Source organism: Pelodiscus sinensis, chromosome 19 (genome assembly GCF_049634645.1).
Source record: "Pelodiscus sinensis isolate JC-2024 chromosome 19, ASM4963464v1, whole genome shotgun sequence".
NCBI classification, from domain to species: Eukaryota; Metazoa; Chordata; order Testudines; family Trionychidae; genus Pelodiscus; species Pelodiscus sinensis.
Window position 1 is genome coordinate 4,484,144 of NC_134729.1, and position 14,147 is coordinate 4,498,290.

At 52.3% G+C, this 14,147-nt stretch overlaps 1 protein-coding gene and 1 long non-coding RNA gene across 3 annotated transcripts in view; both read left to right on the plus strand.

Annotated features, from left to right (window-relative positions):
- The window catches only part of SARNP (SAP domain containing ribonucleoprotein), a 51,943-nt gene extending 47,348 nt beyond the window's left edge, over positions 1-4,595 (plus strand). For both annotated transcript variants that reach the window (XM_075901945.1, XM_075901947.1), the window contains 2 exons: positions 205-294; positions 2,171-4,595. In XM_075901945.1, the coding sequence (XP_075758060.1) occupies positions 205-294; positions 2,171-2,212 (132 nt within the window). In that variant the 3' untranslated portion in view covers positions 2,213-4,595. The remainder of the gene's footprint in view (positions 1-204; positions 295-2,170) is intronic.
- Positions 4,596-6,561: 1,966 nt separating this feature from the next.
- Positions 6,562-14,112, plus strand: LOC112547130 (uncharacterized). The gene is made up of 3 exons (XR_003090878.2): positions 6,562-9,350; positions 10,679-10,804; positions 13,998-14,112. It is a non-coding gene; the product is annotated as an uncharacterized LOC112547130 (long non-coding RNA).
- The last annotated feature ends 35 nt before the right edge of the window (positions 14,113-14,147 follow it).

Sequence of the window (14,147 nt, forward strand, 5' to 3'; positions counted from 1 at the left end):
ATGCCTGCTCACGTGTATGTTCAGCTCTGCACTAATTCACAAGGACCCCAAAATCATCTTGCAACTAACTCTCTTTTCCAGCAGCTGGACTTGAGCTAAAAGCAGGAAGATTTGGGTGCAAGGCAGGGACCCGTATCAGCTGTTAAAATGATTCTTCTGGGCCTGTCTCACAAACTAACTCGTCTCTCCCTTCTTTCCGCACAGAGCGAGGATGATGAGAAGCTGAAGAAGAGGAAGGAACGGTTTGGCATTGTCACTAGCTCAGCTGGGGCTGCAGCCACAGAGGACACAGAGGTAAAATGCCAGCCCTGCAAGCAGAGGGATATGTGATGGGAAGTTTGGGAGCGGGAGGGCAGCCGAGAGCACTTTCCATGCTGAATTGTTTGGGGGGTTGGCAATCCCAGAAGATGGCACTGTAACTCTTTGAGCATGTGAGATCTTGCTACTCAAGTGGATCTCACTACTGGTCCATATGGTTCAGTCCCTTCAGATATACCCCAGGGATGGCAATGAACAGATACAATCTCCTCTTTACATGACTGATCACCTATCTCTGGACACATATCCCACCTGGGGAGCTTGCCAGACTGGGTTGGATTGGCTACAAGATCTGGCCAGCTCAGCCTGATGTGGCTGAGCTTTTAGTCTTGCAAACTAAACTGCAGAAAATTAGGAACAATAGTTCTCCTCCAGTTTCCTCCACGCTGCTCCCTTCATGCCTTGAGTGACCTAGAATACCACCTCCCCTTCACACCTTTCCTTTCCACTGCCTTTATCCAGGAAGCCCTTGGATTTTAAACTTGCCTCATGCCTTTCTTCATAAAATCCGTGTAATTTCACAACATTAAAAAGAAAGGAATCCGTAAAGATTGAAAAATTGACCACATTCCTCACTTTTCTCTCCATCTTTTATTTTAACACTTCTGTCCTGCTGTTAATGCCTTTGGTCTGATTTTTTTAATTTGCAAACTCTGCAAGGCAGTGACTTGCCATTTTACTTCTGGGGACTAGGCCTTGCTGTGTGGTACCTGGTACCAGAGATGGTCCCTTGATCTGATGTGTTGTGGCAGTTCCTGTGATGAGTACCGTGCACACCTGTGGTGCTGCGTAAATAATACTCTGGCGCATAAATCAGTGAGAGCTGAGGCCCCATCACTAGCCACAGAGGGCTGCGGAGATGTGGATTTTAATTTTAACAATCAAATGGCAAAGGTTGCGGGAGGGTGAGCTGTGGAGGTCTCAGAAGCTACTTAACCAGATGGCTTCTGGATTCAACGCACAAGAAGTGGTGTTTTGTTTGGCTCTGAAGAGTGAGCTCAGCAATTCAGGTGGGGTTTGGGGGCTTTTTTGTTTTGTTCTGTTTTTAGCTTTTTGATAAACGCTCCCCTCGAATGAAATGGTGCATGGCATTCCCAGCCTCCGGCAAGCGGCACTGGAGAAGGAGCCCCTGTTCAGTTCAGCAGAGGGGGTGGCTGGGGTTGAGGGATTCCATGTTTTTCCGTTAGGTCACTTATAGATTCTGCTTGGAACAAAAAGGTCTTTTTACTAGTATTGTGTGCACTCAAATGCACCTTTCCCCTGGAGATTCTTGGTTCGGGCTTCTGTTGCCCCCGGCTATTTATCCTGCTAAAAATTAAGATTTATACGCCCCTCGTGTCTCAAGTTAAAGGCATATCTGAGACGCGCAATAGAATATTTAATGCAGTTTAGTGTGTCCCTCTCACCTTTTCCATGAATAGAAGAGTGTTAACCCTTTGCCCTTTTAATTTTCCCACCTCCCCATTGCCTGGAAGGCTTTCCAGGCCTCTCAAGTAGGCATTGTTCCCTTTTGTAGCACGTTGCCAGCGAGATGAAGTGACTTTAGCAGCACTGTATCTTGGGCACTGTATGCTTTGCAACTTGCTCTCAGACTCCGTTTGTTCAAATGCTGGACAAAAATCTTGTAGCTCCTTGCCAAACATCAATACCGAATAACCTCCTGAACTAACCTTGTGCTCCCATGTTCAGAGCGGGGCCGGGTCAGCCATGCACTAGTGCCACTAGCTACCATCGTGTGGTGTTTTTAAGTCTTCCTCCAAATGGATGTGGCGGGGAGGGGAGGAGAGGGGAGGGCTAATTGTGACTGTTTGTTTCTTTTTGGTTTTGATTTTTCTTTCAATCCCTTTTGCAGGCAAAGAAGAGGAAAAGAGCAGAGCGCTTTGGGATTGTCTGATGTCTGTTCATTTTAGGATTTTCCTGTTGGGGGGAGGAGCATGCTCATGTGTGCGCTCTCTCGCTGTCTCCCTCTCACCCACACACACAGTAGCACTAGTAAGGAGTGTAGACTCTCTTCCCCACACAGGACTCAATAGAGAATCCCTGACAGCTGTACTTTTGTGCTGCTTATTTTTTCAGTTGTTACGTTAAAAAATACACAGCGCAAAGAGCAAAAATGTTCTTAGTGTAACTGCCGTGATTAGGAACCCCAGTTCCCGGTTCTCCATTCCCCTCCCACTTGTATAGGTATTTACAGCAGTGCAGAGTAGGTGGGTAATCTCACCACATCAAAATTGGGTGTTACACCCTCTGTGCACTGGCATAAATGCCCACACAAGGGCATGAGTTGGGCCCTCGGTCTATAACCCAGCTAGTGGGAAGGAGGACTGGAGTGGCCAAGCATCTACCAGATGTAGGATGAGGAAGGGAAGATGCCATTGAGGGGTAAAGATGGAGAAGGGTTTGCTTCCCTTGCTGTGCCCTGGGGAGTTTCACTCTTGGGTTGAGGGGAAGGTTATGCCACTTAAAACAGGAACTACCTGGAGCCTCCCTTCTATTTAAACCTTGCTGTCTTGTTATAGTCTCCTATTCATTGGGCAAAGGAATCACCCTCTCCCTTCTTCGCCCTGAGGAAATTACTCCTAAAGTTTGGCTGTATCAGGGTATATGCACTAACAGCCTAACTAACACATGCTTCAGCTCGAGCGCACCATGCAGCTCTACTTAGGTTGTGCTGTGGATCCTTGGCTTACACTCGGGTTTCCCCTCCCAACCTGCAATATCAGGTTTGCTCCCTAGCTGGCCAGACAAGGGTCTCTAGTATATTAACTGACCCTGCCAAAAACCATAGTAAGTCTTGTCTCAGATGGGCTTTAAACGTCACTAACCACCCCATAAGGGTCTTCCTCTGCTCCATGAGGTGATCTAGTGGAGACTGGGGTGGAGCAGGAGCTGGTGTTTGATAGTAGATCAAAGCCAAAGCCCCAGAATAAAGAGGGAAATACCAGAATATTTACAAATTAAACCCACTCAGATGGCTCCACTTCACCTGCCTCTAGGGGCTGTTCTGGAGCTTGTGGCATTTCGTATCAATGTTCGTGAGATTTCTCCTGCCTTTTAGAAAGAGTCCTTTGCTCGGTTTTTATTCTCAGGTTGGATTTTGTGTTGTCCTCATCTAACAAGCAGAGTAGCTCAGTCAGATTTAACTCCTTTCATGCACCCTCAAACCAGCCTTCCTTCCTCACCTCTCGCCCCCTCGTCCCGGGAATGCTTGGCTTGAAAAGACGTTGCAGTGAATTGACTCTGCATCTGAGCTGCAAGGGATTTCCCCCATTTCCACATTAACTCCTCCGTCTTCCCTGCGATGTTGTTTTCTCAGGCTTAATGTGATGCTTGACACAGGAGTGAAACACGGTGTGGCTGCACCTTTTGACTGGTTAGCCTATCGGATGGCCCTGTCTGTTCTAAGGGATCTGTAGGAATCAGTTCTCCATGTTAACTTGTGTAGATGGAGCAAGAGTGTTCGCTAATACCGAGAGCTCTGGTCCTATGCTTTGCTCTAGGGCTCTGAGGCAAGTCGGTACATAGCTAGCAGCGATTCAGTAGAAAGGGAAATATGTATGGGCCTTTCCTCATCACTCAATAGGTTGTTTTACACACACATTCTTTGTGTGTCTAACATCTTATGAATCTTCACCCTCAAATTTATATCAGGGTCCCCAGAAAAATAACACCTGGACAGATTGCCCGGTATATTGATCTTTGCTTTTAAATGTCCTTTTTGGTTGGTATGCGCCAATGCTTCAGAGATTTGCATCCAGGGATTGTTGCTTCTACCATATCCTCTATTGGAGAGATGCCTGCACTGGTCACACTCGGGTCCTTCAGATACCAAGAACAACAGCTGCATGTGTACAGTAGGCTGAGCAAAGGTGTCATCCTGACTCTTGGAAAGCAATATGTTTTTCGAAATGCAGAGGTCTTGAAATTGCTTGTGCTCTGCACCACTGATGCACGCAGGCTGTATGCCCCCAGTGAGCGTAAGCAATATCTGAGATGGATTTGCTTGCCCAGCAGGTGTAGGATCCAAGCTGCATTGTGTGTGTCTTGGGGTGTCAGTGATAGAATGAGCTGAAGCCCCCCCAAATCTCCTTCCAGATTTAATAAAATCTTATTCTAATTTTTTTATGTCGGATTTTGTAATATGTATTTTCTATTCTGCTCATGACTTTTCGCTGGTTATTTGCTTGAAATGTTTAAGTGTGCCAGGACAAACACTGCATTTCACTCTTGGTTTCATAATAAAACTGCTTCTTCAAGGCAATTCCTGTAGCTGCCGAGTTGGTGTGTGGTGTGACAGTGCTTTTCCTGTGGCATGAGGGTTGGGCAGTGCTAGTGTGGGGCCAGAATCTCTCTGGCTCTGCATTTACACACAGGCACATCAATCTCGTGGCCAAACCAAAATGTTATTTACATCCATTCCGCCCTGCTTGACTGTATCCGCGCCTTCGACTGAACACGGAGGTCCTGAGTGCTTGTAGTTATGGAAGATCACATGATGCTTTCCCCAAGATTTAGCGCTGCTAAGCCCTGGCACCCTGGACAAACCTAACTCTTAGCCCCATCTGCCTCCCTAAATCTTCCTTAGAGTTCCACTCAGATACGGAATTCCTCGTCACTGCCCGTTGTCCCCATTCAGCTTTGCAAGCTCTCCGGAGTAGGGACTCTGCTTTTAATTGTCCTGTAAAGCATCCTGTGCATGCAGGGTACCGTGTGTAAAGTGCCCAGATCACCTTTGTTGTTTGGTGCTGAGAAGTCTGATGCTCTCAGTTCTAGCGATTTGCTTGCAAAGTGCAAATGTCCCTTGCTGTCCTTGGCTGCTTTATTTTTGGTCACTTTTTCTGTTTTTCCATATACTACCCAGGTAGCATAAATGATCAGCTGTTTGACTGTAGGGCAGGTGCAGGGAGTTTGAGTACTGCCAGTTTCCTCCCCCGCTTGTTAGCCTGGAGCAAAAATACGGTAAAAGGACGCAATCCACTTAAGGTTTTACAGCAGAGTTGGATGTAGAACCCAGGAGTACCAATTTCTGCGCTTCTGATTATGCTTCCCTTCCTGAGGCAGGAACAGAGCCCAGGAGTCCTGACTTCAGTCTCTTCTAACTAGTCAATGGTTTCTCTTCCCTGGGCTGGGAACAGAAACCAGATAGCCTGTCTTGGTGTCCTATTTGACTCCTAGAATCTATTGCTTCTAGGAACCGCACAGCCAGCTTGTTCGGTCTCCCGTGCGCGTACGTTCTCATTGGGACAGTGCCGCTCTGCTGTTCTAAATCTCTCCCCATACTTTAGAGGCATCCTCTGCCCCTTCCTCTCCCCAAGCATCCTCAGCCTGATGGTTACCCTGCGCTCGAATAAAGCTGGGGTGTCTCTTGCTTCTTCGTTTCACCTCCCGCCCCTTGTGCAGGATGCATTTCCTTTGGCCCATGGTAGCACTGGGTCTGCTCCCTCTCTTCCTCTTTATTCGTCACTCTCTCCCTTTGCCTGCATATAGGCACTTTCTGTATTCCCTGCCTTGGTCCAGCAGCTGCCTCCAGCAGCCGCTTCCACCAGTGCTATAGGGTACGTCGCTGCCTGTAGAAATCTCCCCTCCCCTTTCTCCCCCCTGCTTTGCTTTTTTCCGCTTGGTGGGAGTTTATGTTATAGAGGACACTGCATCTTTTAAACGCTGGGCTTTCCCCTCTGTGGTGTGGAGGGGGGGGGGGAATCATTCTAATCACACTGTGTTTAAAACACCACCTAATTTATTTTTCCTCTCCAAGCTGGGAGCTGCTCGTGACTAATTTGGGCTGAATAGGTGGAGAAAAAAAGCAGCAGGCACACAATGAGCGGGGGAAAGTGTGGGAAAGCGAGCGAAAGAAAAGGAGGGCCAGGGCTTGCAGCGTGAGAGCTGGTAACGCCGCGCAGCCCCCAAATTCAGCATGAAGTCACTTTTCACAGCCGACGCTTGGGCTGAAAATGCAAGCGGGACTATAGGTCAACCTGGCAGGAGGAGCAGTGGGGGGGGGGGGGAGAATTGGAGCTTGTGCAATGTGAAGGGAAAGAGGGTGAGGGAAGAGATGGGCATTGCGTGTGTGCGCACGCGTGCGTGCCTGCCCCTTCACAAAGAAACACAAACACACGTTCTTCCCGCTTGCGCTGTCCCCTTCACCCCAGTGGCCTCCTGCCCCAGCCTCGTCTGTGGCTGGCTTGGAAACTTTTCTGGATTTCAACACAAATCAGCAATACACTTTTAGATTTCTTCTCCCCGTCCTCTTCTCCTCTCCCCCCCCCCATTCTAAATGGCTTCTAGCCCCACACTGCCAGGAGCCACCTTGGAACAGATGGCAGTTAAAACCCCTTGCATGAAGTTCTACCATGTTGAAATTGACTTGGTTAGAGGTCATTCTTCACCCCCCCCCCCCCGCCCAACCTCTCAGTTTTTACAAGAGCTGGTTTAACAGCCCCTTTAAATCTCCAGCTACGGGGCAGAGTCCCGCCTTCAGCCAAACCCACGGGATGACGCCCCCTCCCACGGCGCACAGAGGCTGCTGCGCTCCTCCTCCAGGGCCGACACCAGCACACTGCCGGGTTTAGGGCGGGGGGCCCGATTCGGGGGAATTGGGTGAATTGGCCTAAAGCCGGCCCTGCCTGTTGCTTCTCTTCTGCTGAGACAGGAGCGCCCAGCGGGGAGGGTCAGATGTCACATGTTCCCCAGTGACTTGCTGGGGTCTCAGAAGGAGAGACCTAGTCAACTGGAGATTCCTCCCAGGTTGTCTCAAGTGCCTTGGGAGCTAACAGTGAGATTTATCGGCAGAAGAGCAGCTGGGGAGGCAGGGGGCGGAGCGGGGACCTTTATTCTCGGCACAGCCGTGTGCCTACTGTTCTGCCTCTGCCACGGCCACAGCAGCCTCAGGCCGGGCTGCCTCTCTCCTGTGCTCCCCGCCCCGCCTGGCCTTCTGCCAGCAAGGCCTGCTTATCCCAGGTGTGAAGCCAGTGGCAGACGCGCTTGTATGTGGATCCTTCGCTGGGCTCCAGAGCTAGTACCACGTCCATCGCTGCATCAGCCATGCAGAATGGGAGGCGGAGGCCGTATAACGAGCTGGCTGGTAGGGGAGAAGCAGTCAGGACTGTTGGCTTCTGTTGAAGCCTTGAGACAGTCCAGCTGTCCCGGAGGAGCAGGTGGTGTAGGGCTCGACCATCAGCTTGGAACTGCTCTGGAGTCTCCGGTCTGAGTCCTAGCAGGTTTGGCTCAGCCCTTCCTTCCACCATGGGTCGTGTGGCCCACTGGCTGTGGGCTGTGCCCATGAGCCCTGGGGCAAACCAGGGCCATCCCACAACTGCGTGGAGGCTGGGCCCATTGCATGAAAACTGCCCCAACCACCCTGTGCTGCCTTAGGTGGCTGTTTCATCCTCGCTTCACACGTAGCGTTGGTCTCTCCTGCTGTGGCATCAGCAGGCTCAGTGGATCCCAGCCAAGCTCCTGGCCTGCACCTAACATACGGTCTTGTTAGGCAGCAGCAGGGGAAGGTTAGGAGAGCCAGATTAGGGCATAGCTGGCATGGGACTGTCCCCCGCTCCTGCAACACGACTGTGGGTGGTCGCCAGTGTGGAGGTAACTAGCTCATCCCCGTCCTCATTTGTCCACCCCTGGGCCTGAAGCCCCACTTCTGCGTGGCTACACCCTCAGTCTCTGAATTAGGCCAGGGAAAGCAGGTGCTGCAGCCTCAGGGGAGATGTGACTAGAGCAAAGGCGAGTGCTGGGTTAATCTGACATTGTCCTGCAGTTCAAACAAGCCTGGCCTGGCCCCACGTGCCCATTGCTGCTCTGGAACCAAGAGGTCTAGGTTCCAGCTGTAACTCCAGATGCTCTGCCAGCTGCCACCAGCTGCCTTTGCCTCCAGCTGCGTGGTAGGGGGCAGCTTAGAGACAGGTTTGATAACGTTAGAAACCCTTTAATAACAACAGGGGGGAGTTGCATCCAGTATATCCTGGGGAGGGCGGGGTGGTGGGTTCAAGTTGTGCTCACCCAGGGAGAGGCAGGATAAGGGATGCCCTGAAGGTGACATGGTGGGATGGTTTCTGCCATAGTGTAGGCGGGTATAGGGTGTTCCTCAGCTGGGAGCCTCGGCTCTGAGCAGTTCAGGCTTCTCTGGCTCAGGTACTGGGCGGATGCTGTGGGGACAGGACCAGGTCCGTCCAGGCCTACCTGTTTTTGCAGGTGTCTACAGCACCTGGCACTAGGGTCATGGTCCATCACGGGGGCTCTAGGTGCTACTCTGCACAGCTAACAAATATCTCAGAGATTCTGCCCCCATCATGGTGTTGTCATGCAACCTCACAACTTGTAATGCATTGACCCTCAATGCCTTTGTGAGGCCAGACTGGGCTGTTATCCCCATGGTACAAGTGGGGATAGGGAGGCACAGAAACTAGGTGATTTGTCCGTCATCCAAGAAGTCTATGGCAGAGCTAGGAACTTGAACCTAAGGTTCTCAGCATCTTGTACCCTCCCAAAGTTGGGCCAGCTCTGGGCCGCAGGAGAGAGGAGCTGGCGGGGGGAGGTCACTTTCCTGGCTCCATGCTCCAAGTACAACCCGGTTTCCTTTTCGCTTCCCCTTCTGCCGTCCCCAGAAGCTGGCTGGGCTCAGCCTCTTTGAAAAGCATCTGCACACACCTTTCAAACACACAACCCCAGCAGTGCCTTTGCTGGGCATGCTGAAGCGACAGCCACAGGGGGTGGCTGCCAGACTGGCTTCCCTGTAGCATTAGTCCCGGAGAATTCAGTGTCTGCTTCCCGTTCAGCTTTCGCTTTCCCTTCAGAGGGTTGACAGGAAAGGTAGCTAACAGCGTGCTGTGAGCTAGGGGAAGGTGTGGAACGTACCTGTCCAGAAAGAGCTAACCTGAGCCCATCCCCTCTTATCACACTAGGCAGCTGAAGGCTTTCGCATGGCCACAGCTCAAAGACAGACCCTAGGGAGAGGATCGAATCCTATCCAGGCAGGTTCTGCAGAGGCGGAGAACAGCAGCCAGGACAGATCCAGTGAGAGCCAGAGCAAGGTACCCTGCACAGCAGGGCTGGCAGAGACACGGGTACATTCCCTTCAGAGACAGCTGAGCCCTTGGCCTTGCCTGGGAGAAGTGGCTGGTCACAGCAAGGTCACTCCACAGGGGAGATTTTGGATGAAATGGACCCAGAATTGGCCCAGTGGGAGAATGGGCCAGAAAAGCAGAAACGGGGGCAAGGGAGAGCAGAGCTGGAGAAGGGACGAAGCAACTTCATGGTCGAGGGAAAGAGCAGAGGAAAAGATGGTGCAGATGCCACTTAGGGCAAAGGTCCCAAGTGGATCCCAGAGCCGGATGGGAGAGAGCTGGGGAGACCCCCAAATAGGAGCCAGCTGATCACGAAGGGGGCTGGTACCCACGCTGGACCCTGGAAGGAGCTCAGGGGTTGGCATCGGGAAGTCCATGTGTTGTTTGCACTGAGATCTCTAGGGGCTGGTCCATGCTTGAGCCAAGCTGCTTACAGCCCCACAACACTTCCCTTTCCCTTGTCCCACGGGCTACGCTAGCAAATGCCTCCTTCCCTCCATAAGCCTTGGGTCCCCCAGCCTGCTGGGGCATGCACACTTTCTGGCTTATGGGCCAGCAACCCAGCCAGCCTCGGGTTGGTTTCATGCCCATGTGTGCACCCCCTTTGTCCCCCACCGCCTCTGATCACAGATGTAATTAGCTGCGACATTCTCGGCATACCTGCCAGCTCCTAATGAGGGCTCCATAAAAGCTGCCGTGATCTGGTTTCCTCTGGCACTTCAGGCCAGTTGTAAATCTCAACTTTACAATTTTGAGCTGTGCTTGGAGGAAGCAGCCGTCCGTGTGAAGCCAGGGGGTGGGGACTGGAGTATCCCAGTGCGTATGAGGGAGCATGTCTCTGTCATCCGCCAGGTTTGGAGTCCGAGCAGACGGATCAAACCGTGCTGCTCTGTGTACCGCACGTTACACTGTGGATCCTTCCCACGCCTGCCTAGGCGGGCTCCACGGTCTGCTTGGCTTGGAGCGTTACTGTGACGGCAGCCCACCAACATCACGTGGCTGTGGCAGCCGGCACCCGCCTTGGTCACGCCAGCTGCCACGGCCAGCCCTCTTGTTGGCAGCTGGGGTTTGGCCCTGTGCTGGTAGCCCACTGACCCATGCTGCCTCCTGCTACGCAACTGGGATTGGCCAGAATGGAGACAGACAGGCTGCTCTCCCTCCTAGCCCCACAGGGGAGGCTGGAGTCCTGCCCCCTAATTAGCATAGCCCTGCCTGAATTAGCATAACCGGACCCAGTGGGGAGGGTTTTTCTCTGTGTGGACTGTCTTCCCTTTTGTTTTTCCTTCTGGCCCCAGAAGCGGGGGCGAGCAGCTGGCAGCCAGTGGTTTGGAGCCAAAAGGCCGGGTACGGGGGATGGCTGTGGTCAAGGCAAGGTGCTTGTCGGCCTGGATGCCCGTTGATTGCCATAACCTGGGGCCAAGGTGAGCATCTCGCATACTCGCCTGCCCGTCTGCTTCCTTCCATGCAGTGAGGCTGCATGACCTGTCCAGCCCATGGCCCATCCCACCAAGCAGGGAATGGTGGTTTTCAGGAGGAGGAGCTGGGCTGAGACCCACCAAACTCACTTCAGCCAGAGGGGAGCCACTTGCCACCCTGTGGCAGGGGGCAGCAGACAGTCCCTGGTGAGCCAGCTGGCCAGGGCTCTACGTTGCAGATTTGGGGTGCTGCTTGTGCCCTGGCATTTGTAGCCAGCAGGTGCCTGCGAAACCTCCCAGGCCTGTTCAGAGTATGGGGGATTCTTTAACGTCCCCCGGGGGCGGTCAGATAATTTAACACCTGCCCTGCTTGAGTGCTGCCTCCTGGCGGGACCAAGCCATGTGGGGTACCACCCCTTGCACAGGGTTCCCCATAGTGCGGGATGTGCCAGCCAGGACTTGCTGGAAGGGGACAGGCAGGCATCCAAGGGGAAGACCCTTAACCCGCAGTGTGTGCGGGAGGCATCGTTGGCTTCATGCCGCGTTCTGCCCATCTGTATGCATCGCCCAGGCTTGGGGGGGGGGAGTCTCTCTGCTCGGGGTGCAGTTGGAGCTGCAGCGCTCCTTCCTTCCCTGAGCTCACAATGTGCTCAGGGCCACTCCTAGCCCCATTTACCCCCTGCAGGATCCGTGTAGCCAGAACCCGCAGGACCCTGCTGGCCCACGCTAGCCTGGAGTCCATCTCCTGGCCTTGCTGTGCTCTGCAGGCTTGGTGGCGTCTGGGCCGGGCGGGAGAGCTGCCCGACGGCCCTGAGAGTAGTCCCGGGCCAAGCTGACTCAGTTCAGTATGACTGATGCCATCTGCTGGGGCACTCCTCTGCCCCCCATTGCCTGGTGAGGCAGTTTGCTGGGCAGATGGGAAACTGAGGCCCAGCGACTAAGGGCTTGTCCGCCTGAGAAAGTCGCGCTGGGTTAACTCCTGCCTCTCCGAGCAGAGCTGTCGCGGGAGGGCTGTTTGTTGCCACCGCAATCCCAGTACAGCCCTTGGTGTGCATGCTGCGAGGGAGGGTTCTTCTGTGGGGGTCGCTAGCAGCTCTCCCTTTAGACCTGCGTCTGCACTAGGTTCATTGTCCCGTTAACAAGAGCAGCCGAGTCACAGCTGTACAATTGGGCATGTCCAGAAACGGCCTTAAACTGGTGCGGAGCCCTGCAAGGACAGTCGTATCACCGGGGGAGCTTCTGGTTTGGGGCTCACCCCCAAACTGCTCACCCCCACTTCTGGGGCCTAGTCGAACCCTGCTCCCAATGAATTTAAGCTCAAGAGAAACCAGCAAGTCCATCTAGGGGTTGCTGCTGTTTACATTCACACCTGTGACGTAAATTGGAACCACTTGCTCCTCTCGGCTGCCCAGGGTCACACAGGCAGACTGCGGAGGAGTAAGAACCGCAGCCCGTCTCTTGAGTGCCGGGTGAGCTCTCTGAACATCTGCTGAGACGGAGGCACCTTCCTTCGGCCGCTGCAGGAGCGGCTTTGCTGGCAGGGCTGCTTTTTTGTAGAGCTGGGTGCATTTCTGCCTTTGCATTGTTCAAATTACAAAGAGCAACAGCTACAGACAGAGGCTGCGTCTAGACTGGCAAGTTTTTCCGCAAAAGCAGCTGCTTTTGCAGAAAAACTTGCCAGCTGTCTACACTGGCCGCTTGAATTTCCACAAGAACACTGACTTCCTGCTATCTGAAATCAGTGCTTCTTGCGGAAATGCTGTGCTGCTCCCATTCGGGCAAATGCTTTTGCACAAGAGGGCCAGTGTAGACAACGCGGTATTGTTTTACACAAAAAAGCCCTGATCGCGAAAATGGCAATCAGGGCTTTCTTGTGCAAAACTACATCTAGACGCTCTTTTCCGCAAATGCTTTTAATGGAAAAACTTTTCCGTTAAAAGCATGTGCGGGAAATCATGCCAGTCTAGACGTAGCCAGAAGGTTTATGAACGGAAGGAGAGAGAGACGGTTTGGTTTGACTGGCATATAAAGCAAGAATGCCAAGCAGCTAGAAAATCATTCTGGGCAGGGGGTTAAGGCTGGATTCCCTTCCCCCCATGCTCGTGGTGGACTGGTTTTATGGTTTGCATCAGCGAGTGTGCGGGGAAAAAGGAACCGTAGGAAATATATTTTTGGAGTTGGTCAAAACTGGGGTCATTGAATCCAGCCAAAGTCTCTTGAGGGAGGAGCTGTCCAGGGGTGGGCAGAAGGGACTGGACGTGCCAGCACATGTGGGTTTGGAAGACTCGGAGGGTGTGTAGACTCAGCTGCAGTGCTCAGACTCTTTCCAGGGCCCATCCCAGTGGGAAGTGCAGGCCAAGGGTCCGATCCTGCAGCCTGCTCCCCACAGAGCCCTGGGGATCAGGTCACACAGACCAAGACACTGGACTGTGGCTGAAGTTGCCAGGCTGTTGTTGGATGGCCTTGCCTTGCCCCCCAGGATATTTGTGAGCCTGGAGTGATTTATGATGTGCTTGCCCATATAGTCTACAATACGTCTCCTTCCAAAGAATCCCACAGGCCTTCGCCAGCCAGGAATAACTTCCCCTCCCAAGCCAAGATCCCAAAGCCTGTTGCAAACAGGAATTCAACTCCCCAATGTCCCTGGAGAATAACTCCAGAGAGAGCAATGGAGACTCACGGTGACTGACCCAAGATCATACAAGGAACACAGAATCCAGGAGTACTGATTCCTAACCCCTACCCCGCTCCAGTGGACCTCACTTGTCTCCCAGAGCTAGCACTACAACCCGGGAGTTTATGGATGGGTCAAGCAAGAGATACCACGAAGCAAAGAGAAAGTAAATCTAGCTCTACTATCAGAGTTTCTAAAGCCAACCAGCTGCAATTTGGAGACTAGAACTCCTGAGTTCTGTGTTTTGCCTTATGCGCTGAGTGGTTGTTGTAATAAAGACAATGGAAGAAAAGAGTCACCAAAGAATAAGGCAACAATGCACATCCCAAGAGACTCTTTCCTTTTTCCTTTTTTGTTTTGTTTTTTGTTTCGCTATATAATTTTTATTGTACAAAAAAAGTCTAGAAAGAAGGAAATTGGGACAGAAGCAACGGTTATAATATATACACATGACTAAAGCTTAGTTTATACAACATGGAAGAGAAATAACAGGCAATCACTGATTTCTTTTTTCCTTTTCTGTAGCTTTTTCTACAACGGTGTCTGAGAGAGAAGCTTTAAATCCCTCTTGTTCTGCCCTGTCTCGTCATACATGTGAGCTTCCTCTGAATTTTTATTTCTTACATTTGTATGCACCAGAGTTCTCTGTCGTTATTCTTTCGTTGATTGCATCCG